Raw genomic sequence first — 27,499 nt, forward strand, 5'->3', positions numbered from 1 at the left:
GACCAAGTGGTTGTTAAACTCATCAAAGAAATCAAGCTTATAATTTAGTATGCCAGACATAAATAATCGTCTACAAAAAACTCATCAGTGGCGCTCGAAACCAAACAGTTGATAGAACAGATCAACTTCAAAGTTTAAGAGCAATAAAGACCGGAAATTCCGAAAAGTTGTGCTAAATACGTCTATTGCACTCTATGCCTGGGGGAGAAAACCCTAAGTGTTTCGAATAATTCAACACTTTAGATATAGTAAATTTACAGAAAATACAGATGCACATTAAAGAAAGACGTTCACACAATTGTTTTTCTTAAATTTCAGACATATTGATGACGTCCTTTATCCAATAAGCCTTATTTCAGTATGTGAAGTAAATATACCGTCTGGATACATAAACTTACAAAAATCCCAATAAAGAATGATATTTCTTTCTACAGTAAAAGATGGCCATCAGAAATATTGTAATGATGTGCATTCAACCAGCTGTGTCAATCAGATGTGGATTCCTACAAAGTCTACAGATCTACTAAAAAATCTTCAATCACAATCTTTACAATTTTGCAGTAATATCAAATATTTCGTTATTTTTCTTCGCTGTATATATACATTCACTTATGTTCCCCGTGTTCAATTGAACAGTTGAAAGATCGCGGTTATATCGTTTCATTTATCTGGCTATTCTACAAAACTTAAACTCGTAAAACAAATTCCTTGTTTTAAATCCTAACAACAAAGATGATATGATAAATGCTGGACTTTTTTTGTCGACATCATACTTGTATACAGTTTGGTGAATTGGTATTTCAACAAACAGTCGGCGGTATTCCAATGGGTTCTAAATGTGCACCATACTGCTGACTAGATTTTGTACTCATGTAAATCGGTGTTTCTACAGAACCACCTCAAAGACACAAAGAAAATGGTTCTTGCAATATTTTATAATTCCCTTTTCAAATATATTGGTGATATCCAGTCACTCAATAATCCACATCTCAGTGAGAGCAACGCACAATATCTCAATGAACTAGAGATTAAAAATACTTCCGAAAGTCTGCTTCATATCTAGATCTTTTCCTCGATATTGACACAAATGAAGACAACTTCAAACTAGAATATATACTACAAACATGAGGATTTCAACTTTCCAATTGTCAACTTCCCTTTTCACATCAGTAACATACCCTCTGCCCCATCGTATGGTGTTTAATTTCACAATAAGTTACGCGTGTCCGTTTTCACATAATGTAGACTTCATTAACAGTCGTGTGCTCCTTATAAAAAAATCTTCAATAGAGTATATGAGGTAGAACGACTAAAATCAACAATATTTAAGTTTTACTGTCACCACAACGAATTGGTTGACCGATACGATGTATCTCAACTCACTAGCGACATGTTGTCTGATCTGTAAATTGTCCTATTCCTAATTGTGACATTTTGACTGAGTGTGTATTTGCATGGCAGTGATGCATGCATTGCAGGAGACACTTACCTATTAAACGCATCCAGTGTTGTTTGTTTGCAGTTCGTGGGATTCTCGCATGCTATGCTTTTTACCTTGACATATATCTTCATAGCGGATTAATTAGATTGGAAGATCGGTAAACAACTGTTGCCTCAAATTCAGCCGTGCTAATGCTATCATGTACTTCTGTTGATGACCTGTATCGAGAATGGTCATATCTTCTAATGCTTACAGATGAGTTGCATGGGACGTCTTGGATTTATTTGACAATTTATATAGAATTCGTAAGCAATGTCACCATTGTCACAAGAACTTGTTTTTTTTTGCATAATTACCCTATCCAAAGAGTTCCAAGTGATGAAATTGAAATCATCCCTTTGAAAACTTTACGGACGCCATCTACGGTTGTTTGACCGTTATGGAATATCTGTTTCACAGATGTCGACGGATATGTTCCAATTGTCGTAGCCGCAATCCAGTCCTCTTTTCCTCGAATGTGACCTACCGAATTAGACTTATCACCGGGTTAGTACTTGCATGAGCAACACGACAGGTGCCACATCTGGAGCAGGATCTGCTTTCCCCTTCCGAAGCACCCGAGATCACCCCTGATTTTTGGTGGGACTCGTGTTGCTCAGTCTTTTCGTTTTCTATATGTTGTGTGTTATGTACGATTGTTTGTCTTTTCGTCGTTTTTTTGTTATTTGCCATGGCTTTGTCATTTTTTTTTCCGATTTATTAGTTTAAATACTCCTTTGGTATCTTTCGTCTCTCTTTGAACTTGGCATTGATATAAGTTAAATCTTTTTTAAAAGTCTTTCTGCGTATATGAAACCCCTACAAATGTGCAAACTTTATAATTCCTAGGATAACTCATAATTTATCAATGCTTCATTGTACTTCAAACTGTATGTTGAGTATTTTGACTTGGTTTCAGAAAAAAAACCTGCCAAACGTCATAATTGAAACTGAAATTCACATTCTAATATTTGGCTTTTAAAGTTTAGTGAAGATATTTTGAACATTGTTAGTTTATTACCACTGTGATCTTGTGTCAAAGTCATAATTTCGTTCTTATTAACTTGCTCTCATTTCCCGTATCCGGAGAAATGATTTACATAGTGTTCAAACTTGGATATGTATCTTCACAAGGTCACAGTTTTCATATTCAAGTTCTATGGACAGCGGTCTTACCCAAGTAAGAACTTTTTATCTAAAATTTTGAACGGTATTTGAAACTCATTGAACTGCGTTTGAATATATAAAATGTGAAATGTGTATATTTTTAGAGATAATATCAAATAAAACATTATGAAAGGGATCTATAAATGTATAGAATGAATGTAAAAAAACATTGATAAAATAGTACATTGTATGCACCTTGATTTTCTCGAAATTCCAGTCACAGAATTACACGGATTCGTTTTCAAGTTCAGTCAAAAATCAATTGTAGTCTCGGTATGTTAAGTGACAAAAGCGTCTAAAAACAAATTTAAATAAGCGTAATTCGTGCTGCAATATCGTAATTTATCATATTTGTTCATACATCACTCAAACTTTAAATTGATTTTAAAAGATTGCAAAAACGATCTGGTGACCCCTGATATTTTCATATCATTAAACCGAAAATGTTCACAGCGATAACATACAATTTAAAACAAATCATGTTGACGGAATTCATGATGAGAAATCACACTTTTAATCGAATAAAATGCATTTTTTTCGTCGCTTTTACCTCGAATTTTTTAGGTTCTCTATTAGAGACATACAACAAATACCTCTGGTTCTATTGATAAAGTTTTGAATAGATTGTATCTCAGGCTAGAATCTATATGTCGTCCCATGCGGTTACTGCGGTGGATTCACTAAAAACTATGATAAAATTTACGAAATGTTCACCGCAAAACTAGCCAAAAGATATATGAAATATCTATTATAACATGTACCATTTGTTCAACATTCAAATGCAGTTCTACAAGATTTTGATGCATACCAAATTTCGTTAAAATCCGAAGTATCCAATGATGTGTACTTCGCCTGAATAAGTATCAGACTTGTCAATAGTGGTTTGGTTTTGAACTTAATCATATCATTTATATCATGAACCTGTTCAAACTGTTTCAACATCCAATCTTATGCATTCGTTTGTGATCTCTATCGAGTTTCTGCAAGAGTTGATAGGAACTGTGTGTCCTGCCAGGTTGAATAGGCACTCTACTTGATCATGCCGCGTGACCAACTTAGGGAGCTACCATTTGATTTTTATGGGGGGCTAGGATGAAAAATTTTGTCCTGCATTTTTTTTTAGTTGTAATCTCTGTCCTGCCTTTTTATTTTTCACTCTATTCGGTCCTGCCTCTTTTTTAATTAGTTTATCCTGACTTTTTTTTACATTAATTGTCATCCTGCCTTTTTTTGCCAAGTTGCTCATCCTGCGTTTTTTTTCTTCTCAAAACTCCTGTCCTGCCTTTTTTTTTATTTCATAGCCCCCCCCCCCCTAAAAATCAAATGGTAGCTCCCTTAATTTCAACGGCGACTTGGAATTTATCTGTCATAACACATTTCCTTTTACTTTTACGCTTCACTGACTGACTCGACGCATTGATGACGTGGTATTCGTGATTGTACCTAGGATTGTCACCAGAATTCTGAAATCTACGACTGACTGATCCCGACTTGACAGCTTTTGACAAGTCCAGCCTTCAATCTGGGGTCCCGGTAAAGTGAGAAACGGAACAGAAACGAAACAGAGCGAAACGAAACGAAACATAGCGAAACGAAACGAAACACAGCGAAACGAAACGAAACACGACGAAACGAAACGAAACCTGTAAATTGAGAAACGAAACACTACGAAACGAAACAAAATCTGTATTTTGAGGAACGACATATAGAAAATCTTCCTGACGAGATATGTGCATAGCCGAAAACACTGAATATTCCATTCAACTTTGAAAAAATTACTCGTCATTTACATTGGTGTCTTCGTGCTTCAGTTGCAATTAATCAACTTTTTTTGTTAAATGTGAGGCTTAGGTGTGTCAGCTATGCTACAGAGCCTTTTCTAATATTAATATAAAAAAGAAGATGTGATATGATTGCCAAATGAGGCAACTCTCCACAAGTGACCAAATGACATTGTAATTAACAACTATTGGTCAGCGTACGGCCTTCAACAATAAGCAACATATAGTATAATTTCAACAATATATAGGTGTCTACACAATATGTCCATTTCTAATTCGTCACTATAACTTATATACAAATTGTGAATAAATTTAACAGAAACGATAAAAAAAAGCTACCATTAAATCGCAATTCTCAAAATAATGTAACATTTTTTTAGGAAGAAAACCTAAATATGAAAGAAATTAATAATTTAATACTTACCCAATTTTAACTACATAAAAGCGTACTTCCTCCTTTCTTTATCCTACAAAAAACTTTCATAGGAGCCGTGGATTGCGGAATATTGTCCGCATATATTTCCAAATGTTCAAATAGATTGATGGCGTCATGTATTAAAACAGTTATTGGCCAATCAAATCGGTATATATCATTCAGTAATCTGCTCGTTCGGGTTAGTTAGGGTCACGCGAACCGTGCAGATTAAATGATATATATACCGACTTTCTTGATCAATAACTATAACATATTCTAGTTTGTATTCGTTTCTTCTTTGTTTTTAAGTTTCAAAGATTTTTTATTATGGCAGTCCATGACCATGATGGCATTCTTCTTCTTTCTTTTTGTTGCAAATCAGGCAAGACATAATCTCGTTACAAGTTCAATTCATATTAATCTTTTAAACTACTTGCAACAGGTACCATCGACTTCAACTGTATAGAGATGCCGTATGTACTTCTCGGCGTAGCTTATCTTATGAAAATGTGGTAGATACTATACCTAGTAACACGCATCTGTCAAGATAAATGACGAATAAAAAACACAATATTCGGTACCGTAAGGTTAAAAAAGAAAGTAGAACATGACGAGTCGAACAATATTGTATGAATAAAAGTAGAAAAGTGTGCCCCAGTACCCACTTTAGATCAAAAAGTCACGATTAAAAATTGCCTCGGGTCACCAGGTCACTTTTAAGCAAACTGTTTAGTTCTAAACTGATTTGATTCTCGGTTTAAACATTTTAAAGGTCACATGTACTTTCAAAAGAGACGTCAGGTCGCAACGTGGTCAATCCCCCCCCCCCCCCCCCCTTTTGACGTCCCAGGTCGGACTTGACAATGTTGTAGCCACATATAGGTTGAATGCATCCAACTTGAACATTTGGATCCTCATATCCAACTAAGTCAGACATCACGTGACTTATGTGACGTATACTAGCCGCCATTTTGTATTGTATTGCCCCATATAAAATGCATAGGTGCTTCAATAAAGTTTAGTTTTCTCATGAACCTGACCCGTTTTCTAACTTTTGCAAATCAATCCTTGATATTCAAACATATTTCTATCAAACAATGTTGGTCCTAACAGTTTAATTTTTGATTAAATTCTGTCACTGGAGAATCGTAAAAACATGTACTTTTTCTCGTTATTTCTCCGTTGACTCAATGCTAAATGTACCGATACCCATGTCTACTTGAATAACAAATAAAGAAATTCCGTTAATAAAAATAAAACTTTGCAAATCGATTAAGTATACTCAAACATATATCTGGCGAAAAAAACTATTTAAAACAGTTTAATTTCTGGGCAATTTCGGTCAAAAATCGATTTAAAAAAGTGAATATTTCGGGATTTTTCAAAATGGCGGATGATGTATATGGAAATGTTGCATCAAATCGAGGATTTGTATAGTAAGACTTTCCTTGATTTAATTTAATTTTCATGTAGAATCTCTGATGTTTCTTTTATTTACTTTGGTGATATTTCGATATGCTTGATTTCAAAATTTATTGATTAAAAAAATATTATTTTAAGTGTGACACGGGAACATTTTATTTTGACAGATATCCAGGATATACTGTTACCAGAAAATAGTTAACAATAAAATTTATAATAAAATTTTTTCTCTTCTTTTTTTAAAAGGTTTTTTTCCTGTTTTCTGTATAATTTATCTTTCTTTAGAAATATATTTATACATTCCTTTTAGAACAAAAAAATATTTACGTCCCAAGAGAGAAAAAAATCCCAACAATTATTATAGATAAATATTCCATACCTTCAAAATCCCATCACTTGACGAACAGGTGAACTCTGACTTTGGATGTAATGTTACATAACAATATATTGTCAGGTAGACGTGCAAAACAAAAGCAACCAGGTGACATTAAACATCCTGTGTATACATGTATTACCCGAGTTTAAATTTTGTGATATACAAAAGTTTTCATAAATGTACAAATTAATATCTTCTCTTCCCCGTGTCAAACCAGAAGAAGTATGTATCATAATAAACTTTAAGAAAATATGAATATAATAAAAAAAAATCTTTAAAAAAATAATTTTTGCTTTAAAAGATAATCAAACTAATATTTATGTTTCTATAATTATTTTAAAGAAATATTTTACTTCAGATTTTAATTTAAATGGATTTTGTATTATTTCGTAAAAAATTAAACGAGATTTCATTGAATATGATTTTATTATTTATTTTTTTAATTCAATATTTTCAGCAAAATCTAGGCATTCAATAAATCGATATAAAGTTAAACTTGTGTAAAAAAATTTGTTATTGTATACATTTCAACAGAGACATATAATACAATTGCTCTGATTTCAACAACATTGTATACCCGACAATATTTATCGACAGAGTTATCGGTCCTGAATAGGACTGATATAGTTGGGTATGACTACCTAAAGTTATGTATGGCAAAGTGTCCATATCATTTACATGTTTTGGCTATGGTTATTTCACTTGGGATACGTACATGTAAGTGTTTCATTCATTAATCAAATACCTTTTTTTGGCACAAACTCATAAACAATAAATGATAAAAACATATTGCAGATTATTGCATATACAATGATATTAACAGACGTGATCGAATGAAAAGTTATACATACTAATATATCATAATATTAATAATAATAACAATGTGTGGGACTATAAAGCATAGAAAAATACAAAGCACAATAGAACTGACATGTAATGCGTTCTTTCTAGTGCGGCAATCAGTGAATTTAATCCCAGTGTGTAATCTGTGTTCGAATAAACCGTTAGTCACACGTTTTCTTGGGATTAAACGAGATCTTTTGTATATAGAAAAGCAGAGACAGATCCAGAGTTTACGGAAAGAGGGAGGCATAATTGTCCAAAAAGATAAACATACTACCAATGTGGTTTTTTTGACGATTTTTAAGCAAACGATTAGATGATTTCAATCAAAAGGGCCCTCTAAACCCACATTGATCTTCGGCTATGTCAGGAAGATTTTCTATAGGTCGTTCCTCAAAATACAGATTTTGTTTCGTTTCGTTGTGTTTCGTTTCTCAATTTACATGTTTCGTTTTGTTTCGTCGTGTTTCGTTTCGTTTCGCCATGTTTCGTTTCGTTTCGCTCTGTTTCGTTTCGTTTCGCTCTGTTTCGTTTCTGTTCCGTTTCTCACTTTACCGGGACCCTTCAATCTGCATAAGGTGATGTTCATATGATACTGAATTCGAAATGCCATGTGATAAGTTTTTTTTTTGTGGATTGTCAAGACGAATGCAAAGACAGTTTTTTGGAAGCACGGTGAATAAAATTTGTGAATGGGGTTTAACATGCATCTTTAAGAGGTGACGGAGCACGGTAGATGTTCTACGATTTCATGATTGCTTGCAATAAGGAGGCAACTGCCTATATGCCTCCACATAATTTACGGCCCTGCTTCCACACAGTCCTAGTTATGGACTTATGTTCTAGATATTTGAAAGTTTCTTAAGTCAACAAGCTTTTTATAAAGCTAATACTTGTTTCTATTTACAATTTAGGTTTTATTTCCCGCCATTTTTAAGACCTTATCAATGTCCCATGACTGACCTAGCTGTGCATGCCATACCTGGGCCATTGCAATGATCAAGAAAGCAATTACAGTTGTTATTGTGTTACTGATAATTCATTTTATTCTAAAATTTCTGTAAGATTTTAAAATCGTACAAATCTTGCTTAGGTATTAAATGATCATATTTGACCTAGATCAATCACCACAATGTCTCTATACTGTAAACACTGTGTTTGTTGTCTCCCTTTTCACATTTTTGTATTACTTTACTTGAAATATTGTTCTCCACTTTAATGACACTTGTTATTGGGTGACATAATTGACAAAAAAAAAATATTGTATTGTATTGTATCAATGAATTGTATATTTTTATAAAAATGTACAATATTTCCTTGGTTGTATTAGAGACATATCTGTCATGGTGTGTTATTTGGCTTATATTTGTGTTAGTGTTATTTTGGATAAAAAAATATGTTTTATTTTAAGAAAGAAAATTTTATGTTTGTATTTTGTAAAAATTTTGAATTAATTTTTGTTTAATTAATTTTACCTATGTTGTGGCAAGTACTCGACATGTCACAGTTTGCTCAAAGTAATTTGGTTTGAAATATTAATTGTAATTAGCATGTCACTAGGATATTTTAAATTTTTATCAAAACATGAAGGGATTTTGCTTTGTTTAATTATATTCTATTTTGCTAATGAGAGTACTATTTACATATTGTGTCATGTTGATTAGTTTTTGGTTTTAGTATAAATAGCGTTGTGAAATTTAGGAAAAGCAGTCACCTTTCGGAAACCTAAACTTGCACTGCTAAAGTCTACTATACTGGATCTGTAAGACTGTTGATCAGTCTACCAGTTGACTTTGTAGTGTTAGACAAAAATGTTATTTTTGACTCACCTTTTATTTTTGATAATTTTTTAGAAAACAGTCAGTGTTTCGGAAGCGTAACCTCTCACTACTCACGTCATGATACTGGACCTATAAGACTGTCTACCAGTCTACCAGTTGACTGTGTAGTGTTGAGACAAAATTTATCTCTGACTCATAATTTAACTTTAGAAAATACTTTTGGGAATCTTTTATTTTTGAGACTTTTACATTTTGATTTTGAGATTAAGTTCATTTTATGATTTAGTAGTTTTGGCATTTATTTTACATTTTACATTGTAAGGAGAAATAGTTTTACTTTGGAGTTGATATTTAAATTTGATACTTTGTACTTTGATTATTATTATTATTTGGCATTGTTTACTAATCGATTGTTAACATCATTCGTCTAAAATGTTATCGTTTATTAAATTATGAAAACCTTCCTTGCGTTTTTGCTATGCCTATCAGAACATTAAGTCTAGCGATAGACTGACCCCCTGTCCCTTGGTTCCAGCACATACGAGTTAGCTCCCCTTATCTAACAGTGCTCTGTGGGACCTTGGTGACAGATATGGTGGAGTTTGACCCTGGGCACGATACAAATAAGATTCTGAAACTGCATAGCTAGAATGTAGGTTGGCAAAATTCATTCAAAATTATCTAAAACTTAAATTTTCAAAATTGAGACAACAGCAGGAGAGACAATGAGAGGAAGAGAGAACCAGTAACAGCAGAGACAAGTTGCAGATTCAACAACACACAACTAAAAGATAAGTACATCTTGCTTATTATATTACGCTTTAACATTTTTTAAGTGAAGAGTACAGATGTATGTTGATTCTTGGTGTGAATCTGTAATTTTATAATATTTGTTTGTGCAAAACTTTACAGAAGTTAACAGTCAATTCAGGAGAAATATTATTTGTGCAATTTTCTTTGATTGGCAAATTTGAGTCATAGTAGAGAAATTAACATAAACAAGATACTGACAAAATTCCTTTTAGTTTCAGTTTGGTAATTGGAATAGAAAAATCATGGGAAGAAAGAGAATTTCAAAAGGATGGTGCTGCCAAAAAGACAGATGTGCCAGGCTATCCAGTGTTATACCAGAAACAGCAAGTTTCCAGTTCACAACAACCATGGAGAGGAACTTTGTTGAAATTGGACTAGAGAACCTTCAAGTGAGATGTTTAGTCGACAGTGGAGCTTCTTTTAGCTGTATCAGTCAACATCAATTATATCGTCTAAACACCACTACAGCGATACAGAAATTAACAATCAGTAGTGCAATATGTGTCTGTGGGGAAGTGCATGCAATAATCGGAGAAATAGTGCTTCAACTTTCTTTTGGGCATCTTAGCAGAAATTCATAATTTTTGAACATAACTTGCTAGAGCTTATTTATAGGATTAAAATTTTTGTGAAACAACAAAGCGAAATCTTAAAAACAGACTAAAAGAACAGAACTTTGACATTACCAACTCAGATCATTTAGACATTAGTGAATATCATGATGGTGCTTATCATGTTACCATAGCAACCTTCCAAGACAGTAGTACATAGAAAACAATCAGTTTCTATCTTTTTTTTTGTAGTATTAGGAATTGGTAGGAGTGCACGCCTGTTGATTCTTTTTACTACATCAATTTGAATTTTGGATTACAGGGATATTATTTTATAATTCATCTGTTAAATTTCCTTACAAGGAATATAGGTTGCTGGAAGCTAGCACGTTGAAATAAATTGTTGGTATATTTATTTTTTGGCACCAGGTTATAGTTTGTACAGAATGTATTCAGATTTTTATAGGTGTAACTAATGTGAATGTTTATATCATGTTTGGGGACAAACAAATAAGAGTAGGGGGGAATATGTCATGGTGTGTTATTTGGCTTATATTTGTGTTAGTGTTATTTTGGATAAAAAAATATGTTTTATTTTAAGAAAGAAAATTTTATGTTTGTATTTTGTAAAAATTTTGAATTAATTTTTGTTTAATTAATTTTACCTATGTTGTGGCAAGTACTCGACATGTCACAGTTTGCTCAAAGTAATTTGGTTTGAAATATTAATTGTAATTAGCATGTCACTAGGATATTTTAAGTTTTTATCAAAACATGAAGGGATTTTGCTTTGTTTAATTATATTCTATTTTGCTAATGAGAGTACTATTTACATATTGTGTCATGTTGATTAGTTTTTGGTTTTAGTATAAATAGCGTTGTGAAATTTAGGAAAAGCAGTCACCTTTCGGAAACCTAAACTTGCACTGCTAAAGTCTACTATACTGGATCTGTAAGACTGTTGATCAGTCTACCAGTTGACTTTGTAGTGTTAGACAAAAATGTTATTTTTGACTCACCTTTTATTTTTGATAATTTTTTAGAAAACAGTCAGTGTTTCGGAAGCGTAACCTCTCACTACTCACGTCATGATACTGGACCTATAAGACTGTCTACCAGTCTACCAGTTGACTGTGTAGTGTTGAGACAAAATTTATCTCTGACTCATAATTTAACTTTAGAAAATACTTTTGGGAATCTTTTATTTTTGAGACTTTTACATTTTGATTTTGAGATTAAGTTCATTTTATGATTTAGTAGTTTTGGCATTTATTTTACATTTTACATTGTAAGGAGAAATAGTTTTACTTTGGAGTTGATATTTAAATTTGATACTTTGTACTTTGATTATTATTATTATTTGGCATTGTTTACTAATCGATTGTTAACATCATTCGTCTAAAATGTTATCGTTTATTAAATTATGAAAACCTTCCTTGCGTTTTAGCTATGCCTATCAGAACATTAAGTCTAGCGATAGACTGACCCCCTGTCCCTTGGTTCCAGCACATACGAGTTAGCTCCCCTTATCTAACAGTGCTCTGGAGTGGACCTTGGTGACAGATCACATCTATATAAGTGATATAAGTCTCTGACCATATCATTGGGAAATGTCTAACAATGACTGAACAAATGCATAAACAGATGCATAAACCCGTGAGTGAGTGTATCAATTTGTCTTGACCAAAATATTGCATAATGGTTTTCCTATAAAACATACATATAACTTCCCCAAAAATATATCATTTTTATAGGGCTGCCATTAGTCTCACGCATTTTCATGCTTATTTGGCGGCATTTTCCTTTGATCTATTGTTTTTTCTCTTTGATCTTTACGATTTTGTCCAAATCTCACGCATTTGCATTATTAAAAGTTGGCAGAACTGTTTTTATATTTTTTTATTTCAGGCATGGCCTTGATCTTTTTAAGCATGTTTATAACCATACACCAGGACCCTGCAGGATTGTTCCTGGACAAGGTAATTTATCATATTGATACACTAAATCATTGTTCTATTTTAAAAAAAAAACTGGCTTCAAGAAAAGGGAGGCCTAAGTACATGTGTAACTTTGTAAATGACTAGTGACTCTAGATAGGGATCATAGACTTCACAAGAGATCAAATGACACAGAAATTTACAACTATAGGTCACCGTAAGGCCTTCAACAATGAGCAAAGCCCATACCTCATAGTCAGCTATAAGGGGCCCCGAAATGACAAATGTAAAACAATTCAAACGAGAAAACTAACGGCCTAATGTATGTACAAAAAAATGAACGAAAAGCAAATATGTAACACATCAACAAACGACAACCACTGAATTACAGGCTCCTGACTTGGGACAGGCACATACAAACAGAATGTGGTGGGGTTAATCATGTAAGCGGGATCCCAACCCTCCCCCTAACCTGGGACAGTGGTGTTACGGTACAACATAAGAACGAACTATAAAAATCAGTTGAAAAAGGCTTAACTCATCAGATGGGTACAAATAGAAATACATCTAACAAAAACACAGAGTGGACGTGGCAGGGTACTTGTACATCCCAACAACAAAAAGACACTAAGTACAGATATGAGAGTACTCGCAGTTTAACTGACAGTTAGTTCAAAGCCAGTAACAACTATTAAAAAAAAAAAAAAAAAAAAAATCATGCATCTAAGACTAAATTATCAATCATTACACATCCAACATCCAAGGGATTTAGTGTAAAGACGTCATAAACAGAGAAAATCATGAACTTGTGCAGGTACCGACAGATTGTAGATCCATGAATGTGCATAATGTATACAACAATAATATTTAGTTTGCTTTTAATTTACTGATAACAAAATCAATATTAATACCAATAAAAACAATATTCAAAGATGTAATTACAGTGTTGAATTGATAACCTTTTAGAATAAGTTTATTTGAAGGATCATTAAGTTTACCAGGATCTTTTTTAAATTTCTGGGCACGGTAAACAACATCTCCGTTAAAATGTGGTTGCTATCCCATTTGAAATAAGTTTTTTAAAGGTACAACCAAACTTCAAAACCAAATCTTTATAACTATGGAAGAAATTAGTAAAGGTTTTATTTGTAATTTAATTTGTGGTAACGAAATCCCTGACTTAATAATTTACCAGAAATACATAGATTAAGTTCATCTAAAATCGAAAACGTCACAACAGACACAGGCATAGTGAACGAGTTGTGATATATAAATACCGTAAGATGGTGCCAAAGGAACATCACCATCCAAAAAAGGAAAATTAACAATAGGGAACGAAAAATCATCCCTTTTGTCGTAAATTAAGTGTAAAACTGAAATATCTAAATCTAGGAATGGACAGTTATTACTGTTTACATTTGATTTATTTAAAGTAAGTTCCTTTTGGCAAATTTCGGCAGTATATTTAGAAAATTCTTGATTATTTGACGAAAAAATATCATCAAGATAAATGTAAGTGTTGTTGAATTTTTTAATTAAATGCAATTTAGACAGGTCTTTACTGAGTTTGGTCATAAACTGTGATTCATAACAGTACAAAAACAAGTCTGCTATTAAAGGGGCGCAATTAGTGCCCATAGGAATACCTACAACCTGTCGATAAACTTTGTTGCCGAAACATACATAAATATTATCAAGGAGAAAATTAACAGCTTCAATCATCTCATCACACCTCCAGTAAGTATATCTAGCATATTTCCCTTTCTCATTAGAGAAGAAGGCTTTAAATGAGTTGCAGCAAATATGTTTGCATTCAGATTTACCAAACGACCATTTAATTGAATAGGAAAACTTTTCTTTGATAAGATTGTGTAGAAGTGTAGTGTAAAGAGTTGAAAAGTCAAAACTGTCAACAGAATCAAAAGGACAATCAAAAGCACGTAATTTATCTAAAACATCCAAAGAATTTTTTACAGTCCAAAAATAGTTAATTCCACTATTTTCATATATTTTATTACAAAAGTTAATGGTAAGTTCTTCGATAGTAGTTTAGGAACTAGTTAAAAGCACTGAAAGATTAGTTGTAGAACACTTATTAGAGGGTGAGATGAAACGATATTTTACTGGTTTTTTGTGTAGTGTAGGTAACCAAAACATAGTAGAGACCTTCAAATGTTCAGAAGATGCCTTAAGTTGTGATGTGATTATGATATGTTTGTTTACTATATGACTCTCTGTGGAGCGTACAGACTTGAATGTAGATGAATTTAAAATTTCATTCTTAAGAACATCCATGTAGTATTTACGGCATACCACCACCACATTGTTGGCTGCTTTGTCGGCCGGTACAAACACAAACCGCTTTGAAAGTTCTTGAAGTTTATTTCTTATTCTAGAATAGGAGTATTATGAAATCTTTTATTTATTTCTGAATTATTTTTAAAATGTGATATTCGAATGTCCACAACATTCATACATTTATTTAAAAAAGAAGAGATTTTATATCAGATTTTTCCCGTTTACACCAATTTTTACAATACGAGGAAAGAGCATCTTTTGTGACATGACGACACTGTTTCCAATCTATGGTAGATGGAGGATGATATTTTGGTCCTTTTTACCTTCGGGCCAGGTGAGCTTTTCTCATCACTTGATGTCCGTCGTCCGTTGTCTGTCGTCGCCGTCCGTCGTCGTTAGCTTTTTACAAAAATCTTCTCCTCTGAAACCACTGGGCCAAATTTAACCAAACTTGGCCACAATCATCATTAGGGTATCTAGTTTAAAAAATGTGTCCAAGACTCCGCCAACCAACTAAGATGGCTAAAAATAGAACATAGGGGTAAAATGTAGATTTTGGCTTACCGGTATATCTCTGAAACCAAAACATTTAGAGTAAATCTGACTTAGGGTAAAACTGATTATCAGGTCAACATCTATCTGCCCTGAAATTTTCAGACAAATCTGACAACCTGTTGTTGAGTTGCTGCCCCTGAATTGGTAATTTTAAGGAAATTTTGCAGTTTTTGGTTATCTTGAATATTATTATAAATAGAGATAAACTGTAAACAGCAATAATGTTCAGCAAAGTAAGATTTACAAATAAGTCGTCATGACCAAAATTGTCAGTCGACCTCTTTAGGAGTAATTGCCCTTCATAGTCAATTTTTAACAATTTTTCGTAAATTTTTGTATTTTTCTACAAAAATCTTCTTCTCTGAAACTACTGAGACAAATTTAACCGTACTTGGCCATAATCATTATTAGGGTATCTAGTTTAAAAACTTGTCCGATGACCCCGCCTTCCAACCATCATAGCTGACTTGGTTAAAAATAGAACATGGGGGTAAATGCAGTTTTTGGTTTATATCTCTGAAACTAAAGCATTTAGAGCAAATCTGACAGGTGGCAAAAATGTTCATCAGATTTAGATTTATCTGTCCTGAAATTTTCAGACGAATCCGACAACCCATTGTTGGGTTGCTGCCCCTGAGTTAGTAATTTTACAGAAATTTTGCGGTTTTTTGCATTATCTTAGATAGTATTATAATATCTAATATCTAATACTATTAATTATAATTTTAACCTTATTTTACATGATTTCCAAAGCATCAGTAAATACAGGTGAGCGACACAGGCACTTGAGAGCCTCTTGTTTGTTATTATCTTTGATATCATTATAAAACTAATAGCTAATACTATTAATTATGATTTTAACCTTATTTTACATAATTTCCAAAGCATTAGTAAATAAAGGTGAGCGACACAGGCTCTTGAGAGCCTCTAGTTTCAAAAAGTTTTTAACCTCTCTGTCTTGGACAATATTGAGGTCCCCGGTAATAACATGGCCATAGGGATCATATCTAAACTTCGACGATTCACAGTTTCAAGTTCATGAAGTTAGAGGAGTATTATTTTCTACATTGACGTCTGATGTTACTGACGTATATAATTAAAAATTAAACTTCTGCTGGGTTTTTTTGTATGTGTACGAAATAATGGGTGGTTCTGTGTTATCAAAATAGGGAGGTATAAAGTTTTGAACGGTAGAGTCATTAAATATACTCGATAAGTTGATAAAATCAATACCTCTGTTAATATATTTAATTTTCAGAAAGTGCCGTTTATGATCTGCTGGTTTATCGATACACTGGAACAGCCTATGGTGGCAAAAAGCTGTAATTATACGCGAATATTCATAGAGTGGGCGGAAGAATGAAATTGTGTCACACTCCTGAAAAATATCATGTAATTTACTAATTGGTATTTGACCCAGTTTACATAATAGTTGATGACTACCATTGTTTTTAAATATAGATAGGAGATTATCAAGTGTATAATTTATACGATTTTTAATTCGTTGATTTCGATTGATCTGTTTGCCATGAGACCTATTATTACGTTGTCTTTTATCAACAATATTCATGATATCAATAGAAGAAGTTGTAGATATGTTCCCTTGTCCAAGTATATTGTCATTAAGACCCAGGGGATGAGCTGTCTGCATTTAATCCAAGACAGTTAGATAATTTTTTCCAATTATTTTGTACTCTGAAAATGGATATTTTACTACAATAGCTAGCAGACAGTTTTAACATATAGTTTTACTTATTATATTTGATTACAGGAATTGGATATGAGGACATGGAGACATTACCTAATGGTTTAACACTTATTACATCGGTAAGTATGGTATTGGCCTAAAAGTTTGTTTAAACATATTGTGGCAAATGTATAGATCAGCACTCGCATTAAAAATATTGGACTAGTCGGGGACCACACCAACATCTGAATATTTTAGAAAATTCAACATACATAAACAATAACAAACAACACATGGTCCACTGATAGCCTGACTTGGTACAGGAACAAAATGTAGTGGGGTAATTTTAACCACTCACTCCCAGTACCAGTTTACATGAGCACCAATCTCACCCATTGCATATTTAGACTATGTTGTAAAAGTAAACCACAGAATAAAAACCTGCACAGTCCAGCTACAAACAGGACGACCCCAAACTTGGACAAGGAAATAAAAGACAGTGGATAATTATGAAAGAAGGGTTGAAATGTGCTCATAAAATATGTTTCCAAAATAGAAAAAATACCAGGTAATTGTTTGAAATAGAATTTTTAGAATTGGACTCCCAAGTGCTTGAGTCTAGATCTCTTTCAGTGATAATAGTTAGTACGAGACATTTTATTTTAACTTAGTTGAGAAAAAACAAAACCTCAAATTTTGTTGGTAACTAAAATGTCACAAAGTATTTGAAAATGCATAATCAAAATTGATACTTGTTACTTTGAAGTTTAAGATTTAGAGAAAAATTAATGGAGAAGGTACGAGTGGAGGTCAAAAGTTGAATCTATTATTTCAATAAGAAATTGCTATTTAAGTATGAAATAATCTCTCTTCATGAATAATATTTCAGGGCCTTGTTATACCAACAACTTCTCCTACAGTTTGTGAATACCGTAAGAAGCACAATGGAAAAGGAAGAATATATTTGTTTGATTTTAATAAACCAGAAAAAGGCATAGAAGAACTGACAATTGTAGGTGACCAGTTTAACCAGTCAGATTTTGGTCCTCATGGTATTAGTTTATATAAATGGAAAGACCAAGGTAAATTTTGTGCATTATAAAATCTTAAAAATGTGATTTTACAAAAAATGAAAACTACCTTAGTTTTACAACCGTCCCAAAAACTAAGTGGGTACCATTCATAACAACTGCAAAATGATATTTAAAGCAGTGTTCTCAATAAGGACGAGCAAAATCTGCTTCCTATTGCTTGTTTTGTGCCGGCTATTGATTTATTGACAAAACTATGACATTCGTGAAAATAGCATAGTCGGAATCTGTCGTACATCTTTTTCAACTAGCTAGTTCCGAGTCGTCCACCAGACGTAAATAATACAATAGTAAACGTTAACCAGTTCAAATTATTTGAGCGTTGGAAACAAAGCGATAAAATATGTACAAATCGAGATTGATGTTGAGGCGGATATTTTAGACATCATTACAAACTCACATGAAGTGAACGATCAGTGACTACTTTAAGCGTGAGCCAGCTTTACAGTAAAGCAAAGATAAGAAAGTTTGCTTAGTGAATTCTTACATGGATTTAAACTTGTGTTCATTTGTTTATGTATCTTATTGTATAATCGCCAGAGTATAAAGTAAAATAAAACACGGTGAAATCAGTCCGCATCTGACGAATTGTAGTCACTTCCGAACCTGGTTAAATAAGCACCCGGTATACTCAATTCTGCACCTACCAGGTAGTCAAATATATGTTGAATATATATTGTTTTTTAGTATTTTAAGCAAAAAGATTGAAATAAAGAAGGGGGGTGGCCAGAATTAATTATTGTTTATTTTCAAGTTCTTTTTGTTTCTTTGTGTATTTTCTTTGGGCAACTATATGTGTATTCAAGGTATTGGATATTTATCATGCATGTTTTAACCAGTTGATGTTGATGACAGGGACTCAGAGCTTGCCCTTTTATTGCTTCTTATTTTTTCATGATTAAACAACAGCTTGGGTAATGGCTTCATTGCTTTTTATTTAAGTTTTTGAAGAAAAAACATCAATAACTACCTGTATAGAGTGAAAACAACAAACATGTTTTAAATTATTTAATTGATATCAGTTATTTATTAATTATTATATTTATGCAGGATAAACTAGAAAAAATATTTGTTCCGTAAGTACTTAATCACAATTCCCTAATGACAGCAGTGCTGATTATCAATTATAAGACTTTAATTTGCCAAATAATTCGTGCAATATAGCATTATCATTTTTTCAACCAATTGCTCAACATAGGAAACAGAAGTGCCGGTGCCCCTAAACGCAAAAATCATGTTCACTAAAACCAAAGTTTTTGACGGAAATGCAACGAACTCGAAAGTTGTCTATTGAAAAGAAACAAATCAAATCAAAACATCAGTCATAGGAGTTTAAAAAATACTTCAAACAATTTACTTCTTATAACAAGATTATTTTTAACAAAATAAAATCCAACCCTAATTTTTTTCTAACTAATTAAAAAGCAGAAAACAGATAAAAAATATTATTTGGTACCAAAGTGACCAATTAAATTGAGTGTAACCTGATAAACTGTTGACACTACACATTCGTATTTCCTAGATTTAAAATTTATTATTTTTCTAGCCATATTTTGTCAGTTGCTTACTGCAGGTTGACAGTTTCCTCAGGCAACTCTGGTTTCCTTTAATTATAAATCTTAACAGTTTTTGAATGACTGAATAAAGCATAAACTAATGTTCTCAATGAATTTTATTTGAAACTATATTACATGACACCAAGAAATAGTATGATGTGAAGACACAATTATAAGGGCTATTCTAGAAATGTCTGTATGGGGGAGGGGGAAGGCACATTGATAAAAAAAAATTTTGCATTGGCTACTTCACATATATTCCCAATCAAAACTTAAAGTTAAGGAAAAATGAATTAAAATGCTATTCAAATAAAAAGTGCCTTTCCGTCCCCATATAATCAATTATGGAATACTGTGGATTCATTTATTTTCGTGGGTACCAATTTTCGTGGATTTAGGAAAACTTGCATTTTCGTGGATATTTGATTTCGTGGTTTTGCCAAAGTCTGCATACATTCCTATAGAAAATTTGTAATTCGTTAGACATTGGAATTCATGGTTTTAGGGTAACCACGAAATCAACGAAAATTGGTATCCAACAAACAATAATGAATCCACAGTAGCCCTTAGTGATAAGGATTTGCAATAAGAAGAACATTGAACATGCATCGGGGTGAAGCAAGTCATGTCATATAAAATCTGCAAAAAAAAAATCACATTAATTTTCAATTTTTGAGCAAAATTTAAATGAGCTACTAAAAATGGACAAATTAACATGAAGAATAAGAGGTCAAAATCTACTCAGAACAGCCCAGATGCCACCTCCTGCAATCTACATTTTCCCATTTTTTTTTGGGTGAAATCCGAAACCCCCAGCTTAAAGAGATGGGAGTAACCACCCCCTCTTGAACTCACCCCCACTCGCACCTGTGAAGCTCAGTTCGGGCCTTGCGGCCCTCATGATTGCCTCCTACTTTTAATTTTCTTCCTCTTATTCAAAAAGTGATTGAGAACACTGTAAAGGCTGAAATTATGATTTTTCTGAGTTGTAATCATATTATTCAAATCGGTACATGTACATGATACACAAAATGTTGTTTGGGATTTGCTAGTTAGATGTATACTATTTTATCATGTGATAAAGCTTGTTACGTGATATTAGTAAGGGCAGTTTTAAGAAAAAAGTGATAATAAAAAGAAAAAAGTGATAATAAATTTTAGAAAAAAATTACTCTGTGCTTGAATTGAGGACTTGCATTTAATTATTGCTACAACCAAACACAAAACAAGAAAGTTGGTAGATCTTGCACACTACACATGAGGAAAAAGTGTATTGTATACAGGGAACACAAAAAGCCATCCAATTACACAATGTTAACAGAAATATAAAAACTGAAAGTTACAAATACATTTGATTCTCTTATTTGAACAGAAACTGCCTCAGCGCTTTGAATTGTCCAGTTAGGCCATTTATATTTATTTCTTTGTATGAACAGAAGAAGGTGTCAATGATACATCAACCATCCAACACTAGAAAAAAAGGACATCAAGATGAAGCTTCAGTGATAGACATGTGTGCTTACCATATGTCCAGGTCAACCTCAAAATATTTATATGGTTTGTTTTTGAAGATAAAGTAACAGTTATGGTGGTTAATCATGGATCAACAGGAGATACTATAGAAAAGTTCCTGTTCATAGCTAAAGATAAACAGCTGAAGCATGTACACACTTACAGAGATCCAAGTATACATTTGTAAGCATTATTGACCTCACAAAAGATCAAATTGGTTCCAGTGTAAAATTCAGTTAATTTAATGCTATTATTCTTTGTATTGGCATTTTGTTTTAACTGTATGTTTTTTTGGTTGAATATAATAAAATAGTTAGTCTTCTTACTATGTTTATTTGTACAAAAATGTTGGTGATCATTGTTTGGTTTTATGAATAAAGTTGCGTGCACTTCATTGATAAATTGATGCGGATGGACATACACATGTGACGTTGCTGCACTGATACATGATGTCATTGCCTGATATTTTCCAGTATCAAAACCTGTCCATGATCTAAAAAATATTTGGCAGTATTATCAAAGGGAAAATGTACAAATTGCCGATAAAGAAAAATATCTACATTTTTTCTTGATATAACATTCTAGAAGCAGTACATGATTGATTGCATAAGATAGCAATGGGACTCCATTTGCTTATTTTCAGCAAAGTAAAAAGAAAACCAAGTTGTTTTAATGTTGGAGATCCCATTTTCAGGCAAATATACCCCTGTACTTCAAAACTTTATTGGAATGAATGTCAGGAATTGGAATTTATTGATGATGCCCTTAACCTACATTGAAATATCCAAACTTCAAGAATTATTTCTCAAATTAAATGTATACATGTATATCATTAGGTTATGATATAAATCCTTTTAATTTTATTTCAGTGTAAATGATGTAGCAATGAACAGTGAAAATAGTTTTTACTTCACAAATTCTGCCTACTATAGGATTACTTTCCTTATTAGAGTTTATCATACCATTAGCCTATGGAAATCTGATATATTATGATGGGAAAGCATACCACAAACAATACGATGGATTTGTGACTATAAATGGTCTGATGCTATCACATGATCAAAAGTAAGAAAAACAATTTTTAATTTTGTTGATAATATATACAGTGAAATCTGTTCGAAGATACAACTTAAGGCAGAGCAAAAAAAAAATGGTTTCATAAGACAGGTGGTCTTTTAATACCATGAGTGTGGTTCAATTTATATGAAATGCACTACAGAAGGACCTAAAATTAATGGTCTTTTAATGCAGCTTTTTGCTTAATATAGGTGGTATATTAAGCAGGTTTGACTGTTGTTTTGTACTAGATAAACATTAATCAAGTGAAGTAACTGCATTAATTAAGGAAACACTTTTTGTCTACTTCAAACCATCATATTAATATTTTGGTATGATTTCATTTAGATGTTGATTTCTACTTTCAAACCAAGTAAGAAAAATGTTCTGTAGTTATAAATGCCATCTGTAAGAAGTTTAGTTTGCTCTGTTACTATGGAAGGTCAATTATATAACATGCTGTCTTCATTTTTTATTTGGTCTAAAGAATCCTGTAAGGTGTTCATTTCTATCTCACAGGTGTCAAATGACCTTGACAACATTTTCCATTGTTTAATTATGAAATTTTAGTTTCTATGTAAGTTAAAGACCATGATATCAGAGATTTTCTACATATTATTCAGTCATTACCAATAAAGCAGGCTTGAGGGATATTACATACCTCAAGTAGAAGTTTTCACGTGACGTGACATAATGCAGATTAGGGTTTGATAAAGCATTTGAAACTGTGACTGATATTAATATCATCACGGATGGCTTATACAGCACGATTGTCATTGATTTTATTATACCCCATGCAACGAGTTGCGGAGGGTATAATGTTTTTGACCTGTCCGTCAGTCCGTCAGTCCTGTTTCTTGTCATCCCAACTCCTCTTAAACCACACAACAGAATTTCATGAAACCTTTTCAGATAAAAAGGACATACTACGTAGATGTGCATATCGACAGGAAATTACGATTCAATTTTTTCCAGGAGTTACGCCCCTTTGAACTTATTTGCCCAATATACTACTGCAACCTTTTGTCATCGCAACTCCTCTCAAACCACACAACAGAATTTCATGAAACCTTTTCAGATAATAAGGACATACTACGTAGATGTGCATATGGACAGGAAATTATGATTCAATTTTTTGTTCAGGAGTTACGCCCCTTTGAACTTATTTGCTTCAATATACTACTGCAACAGTTTGTCATCGCAACTCCTCTGAAATCACTAAACAGAATTTCATGAAACCTTTTTAGATAATAAGGACATACTATGTAGATGTGCATATCGACAGGAAATTATGATTCAATTTTTTTTCTAGGAGTTACGCCCCTTTGAACTTATTTGCTTCAATATACTACTGCAACAGTTTGTCATTGCAACTCCTCTGAAACCACACAACAGAATTTCATGAAATATTGTAGATAATAAGGACATACTACGTAGATGTGCATATCGACAGGAAATTATGATTCAATTTTTTTTCTAGGAGTTACGCCCATTTGAACTTATTTGCTTCAATATACTTCTGCAAGAGTTTGTCATCGCAACTCCTCTTAAACCACACAACAGAATTTCATGAAACTTTGTAGATAATAAGGACATACTATGTAGATGTGCATATCGACAGGAAATTATGATTCAATTTTTTTTCTAGGAGTTACACCCCTTTGAATTTATTTGTTTCAATATACTTCTGCAACAGTTTGTCATCGCAACTCCTCTGAAACCACACAACAGAATTTCATGAAACTTTGTAGATAATAAGGACATACTATGTAGATGTGCATATCGACAGGAAATTATGATTCAATTTTTTTTCTTATACAACTTTTTTTTCTTACAGTTATTTTATTTCTCCAGTGACAATGTGGGGACGTGGGGTATGTGAGCGCGCTCACTAAGGTTCTTTAATTACACATACAATTTACTTGTATTTTCTAATTAATATATCATTAGAGCATATATCATGAATTTTTAGTTTACTGAAGGTAGATTTACAGTAACACACTAAGAAATTCCAGCAAACTAGGAAAATACTGCTTTTATTTTATTACATTGTATTAGAACATAGGTGCACTGAATCTATGCTAAGTTGGTCCTTTCTTAAATTATCCGTTGATAAATTTAGAAATTATAAAGAAACAAAGGTTCCAATTGACCTTAGAAAGATATGGCTATTACTTAAGGCCCCATTAGGTGTATAGCTTTCAATTAGTGTTGTTTATTATTTATGTATGTGGCTTTCAAATTTTTGGCGATGAGCGTTCCTGATGAAGGTAAATCTAGAAAAGTGCTTCGGGCACATAAAATTGATTAAGTGTTATTTTCATTTTGTCATAGCTCTCACTTGTTATACCAGTGGTTCCAGGTTTGATCCATTTTAGTGCATGTGAAATATTAAATCCAGTTCTACTTAAATATAGGGACAAATAACTGTTGCAATTTCAAATTTATGTGTAGAATGCATCACTGAAAAGAAGTTTGTTCCATGTCTTGAAAACACTACAGTCATACCCAAATACCTTTTACTCCTTTTTGCATAAATTTTAGTCTGTCTTCAGACATTTGAAAATTTATTGTACTTTTCCTAATTTGTCTTTCTTTTTCAGGTATTTATACACGGGAGAAACAATCCCTCAGAGATTTCATACTTTTACAAGACAGAAAAATGGAACACTTAGTAGATACCAGGTACGTGATTCTTTTCAGATTGGTCACATGATCACTGATTTATTTGAATTGACTGTAAATTCAGAAATTTTTGCGAGGTTTTTAATAATGTGAATAATACAACTGGGTGAGTATCGCAATAATTAGAACACACATTCTGAAATCTGATGCATATACATGTATATGTATGCGGATGTTTTTGAAATCGCAAAATTTAACAATTTTTGTCCATTCTTCAAAAATCGAAAATTTTTGAATTTACAGTAATGATATTATGGACTGTTTGTCAGCTTTGAGTTGGACAACATTTTAAATATGAATGATTTCATTGCATGGTTTGACAAAAATTTCATTTTCTAGGGTTTTATTCATATTTGGTGCAAGAAGTCATATTTCTGTAGGAAAAAGACTGTAATTAGAATAAATAGATTTAGTAGATACCAGGTATTTGATTCTTTTCAGATTGGTCACATGGTCACTGAGTTATTTGAATATACTGTAAATTCGGAAATGATTGCGAAGTTTTTAATGATGTGACAATTTTTATCTCAGTTGCCATCAACAGTTCTTGTAACATTCTGTTGTCTTCACAGGGTGTTTTAACTTTTGAAACCACATGGTTAGTTAGAACCAATTTTTGTCAAAACCTGTAGTGTTTGGAGTTTTAAAATTGCATTTGGTCTTTCTCCAACAACCAATATGACCTTCATTTCTGAAAGTTAGAAAAAACGATAACAAAAAGTGAGTTTTAAAAAATCTAAAAAGGTAGTACAAATGCAGAGCTTTCAAACTTGGCAAATTATACATTGATGGTTCATTTTATTAGAAATTATAGTAAATGACAAAACACCATAAAAAATGACCGCGACTGTTACTAAAAAATAAATTAACAAACATTTCAATAAAAAAAAACATTCTGAAAATCATGTAACTGTCAGTTTTTTCAATATTTTATCAAAATTACATAGATTAAAAAGTAATCATTGGTTGATGATTCCAATGCCTGTCATATGTGAGTTCTACTATTTGAAAACAAACCAAGTTGATGTCAAATTTAATGAAATTTTTTTGGAAAACCATTTAGTCCTAAAGACTTCTCTTTACCAGTCTTTAGTGAAATGATACACAAATCAATTTATGAATTCTGTTTACACCCTAACCACCATTGAACATGGCTGTCACATCAGTACAAACAAAAAACCAAATGAAATATTCTGAAAAATCCAATTTAGGTCCAATTGCTTCATTTAAAGTATAGTGTTTACCTGTCTGTGCTTCCCCCTGTCCATCCTGTATCAGATTAAAGTTTTGGTTTAAGTTATTTTGATATAGTCACAGCAACTTGAAACTTATAGAACATATGTTCATAATGAAATGAACTATTTAATTTAGATGTCAAGTTACTGTTTTGATACAGATTTTGTGGTTCACTGAACATGGAAATGTGATAATACGAGTGGGGTTCCTATGGACACTTATTCTTGTTTTAAAAAGATATTAAGATAATGAAAATGAATCAATTTTATGTGTCTTAATTAAACGCTTGTTTTTTTTCTGGAATATATATTGATAAATGTTTTGTTTTTAGGAATTTAATGTAAAAACAGCAATAGACAACCCAACTTTAGATAAAGATGGTAATGTTCTAGTTGGTTCTCACCCAATAATATGGCAATTTATGGCACATTTTGATAATCCAGAAACACCAGCTCCTTCACAGGTAATGTTTAATTTGTGGAAGGTTCAATGAAATACTTTTTATACGCTCGTTTACAGGACGTATTATGGTGTACCGTTGTCTGTCCGTCTGTCCGTCCGTCGTCAACATGTCGGACAATAACTCAAAAACTCTTTAAACAATTTGCATGAAACTTTGGTGAATTGTTTATATCTATTGATGTAAGCTTCCTTTTGATTTTTATAAAATTTAAATTTTACATTTCGAGTTGTGGGGTTTTATTCATTAAAAAAGGGTGATTTTCCAGTTTTCGGACAATAACTCAAAAATGCTTTGAGCAGTTTTCATGAAACTTTGGTGAATTGTTTTTATCTATTGAAGGAAGCTCCCTTTCAATTTTTATAAATTTTAGATTTTACGTTTCCGAGTTGTGGGATTTTATTCAATAAAAAATGGTGATTTTCCAGTTTTGGACAATAACTCAAAAGTGCTTTGAGCAGTTTTCATGAAACTTTGGTGACTGGTTTATATCTATTAGAATAACCTCCCTTATTTTTTTTATAAATTTCTGATATGACATTGAGGATTTATGGAATTCTATTCATTGAAAAAGGGACGGGCGTATCTTGTGCTCATGGAGCAGCTCTTTATTTTGAAATATCTGGATATCACATAAAGCTAATTTACATGAAAAATCTGGACACATCTAAATGGTTTTTCATGTTCAGATAATACGTTGATGTGAATTAAAGGGGAAGCAATGCAAACATCAATCAGACAATAACCAAAGAATGCAAAATACCAAAATACAACATACAGTCTAAAATCATAGTCAA

At 32.4% G+C, this 27,499-nt stretch overlaps 1 protein-coding gene across 15 annotated transcripts in view; it reads left to right on the forward strand.

Annotated features, from left to right (window-relative positions):
- The window catches only part of LOC127698684 (serum paraoxonase/arylesterase 1-like), a 244,324-nt gene that overhangs the window by 40,562 nt on the left and 176,263 nt on the right, over positions 1-27,499 (forward strand). For 4 of the 15 annotated variants that reach the window (XM_052202293.1, XM_052202290.1, XM_052202292.1 and 1 more), the window contains exons 3-5: positions 17,191-17,246; positions 17,996-18,188; positions 21,325-21,448. The exons of 7 other annotated variants lie outside the window; for them this stretch is intronic. In XM_052202293.1, the coding sequence (XP_052058253.1) occupies positions 17,191-17,246; positions 17,996-18,188; positions 21,325-21,448 (373 nt within the window). Of the gene's footprint in view, positions 1-8,446; positions 8,545-12,537; positions 12,609-17,190; positions 17,247-17,995; positions 18,189-21,324; positions 21,449-26,573; positions 26,706-27,499 lie in introns of those variants that run through there. 4 more of the 15 variants (XR_007980927.1, XR_007980925.1, XM_052202297.1 and 1 more) reach the window with 2 other exon arrangements.

The sequence above is a fragment of the Mytilus californianus genome, unplaced genomic scaffold (genome assembly GCF_021869535.1).
Source record: "Mytilus californianus isolate M0D057914Y unplaced genomic scaffold, xbMytCali1.0.p SCAF_4, whole genome shotgun sequence".
Lineage (NCBI taxonomy): Eukaryota > Metazoa > Mollusca > Bivalvia > Mytilida > Mytilidae > Mytilus > Mytilus californianus.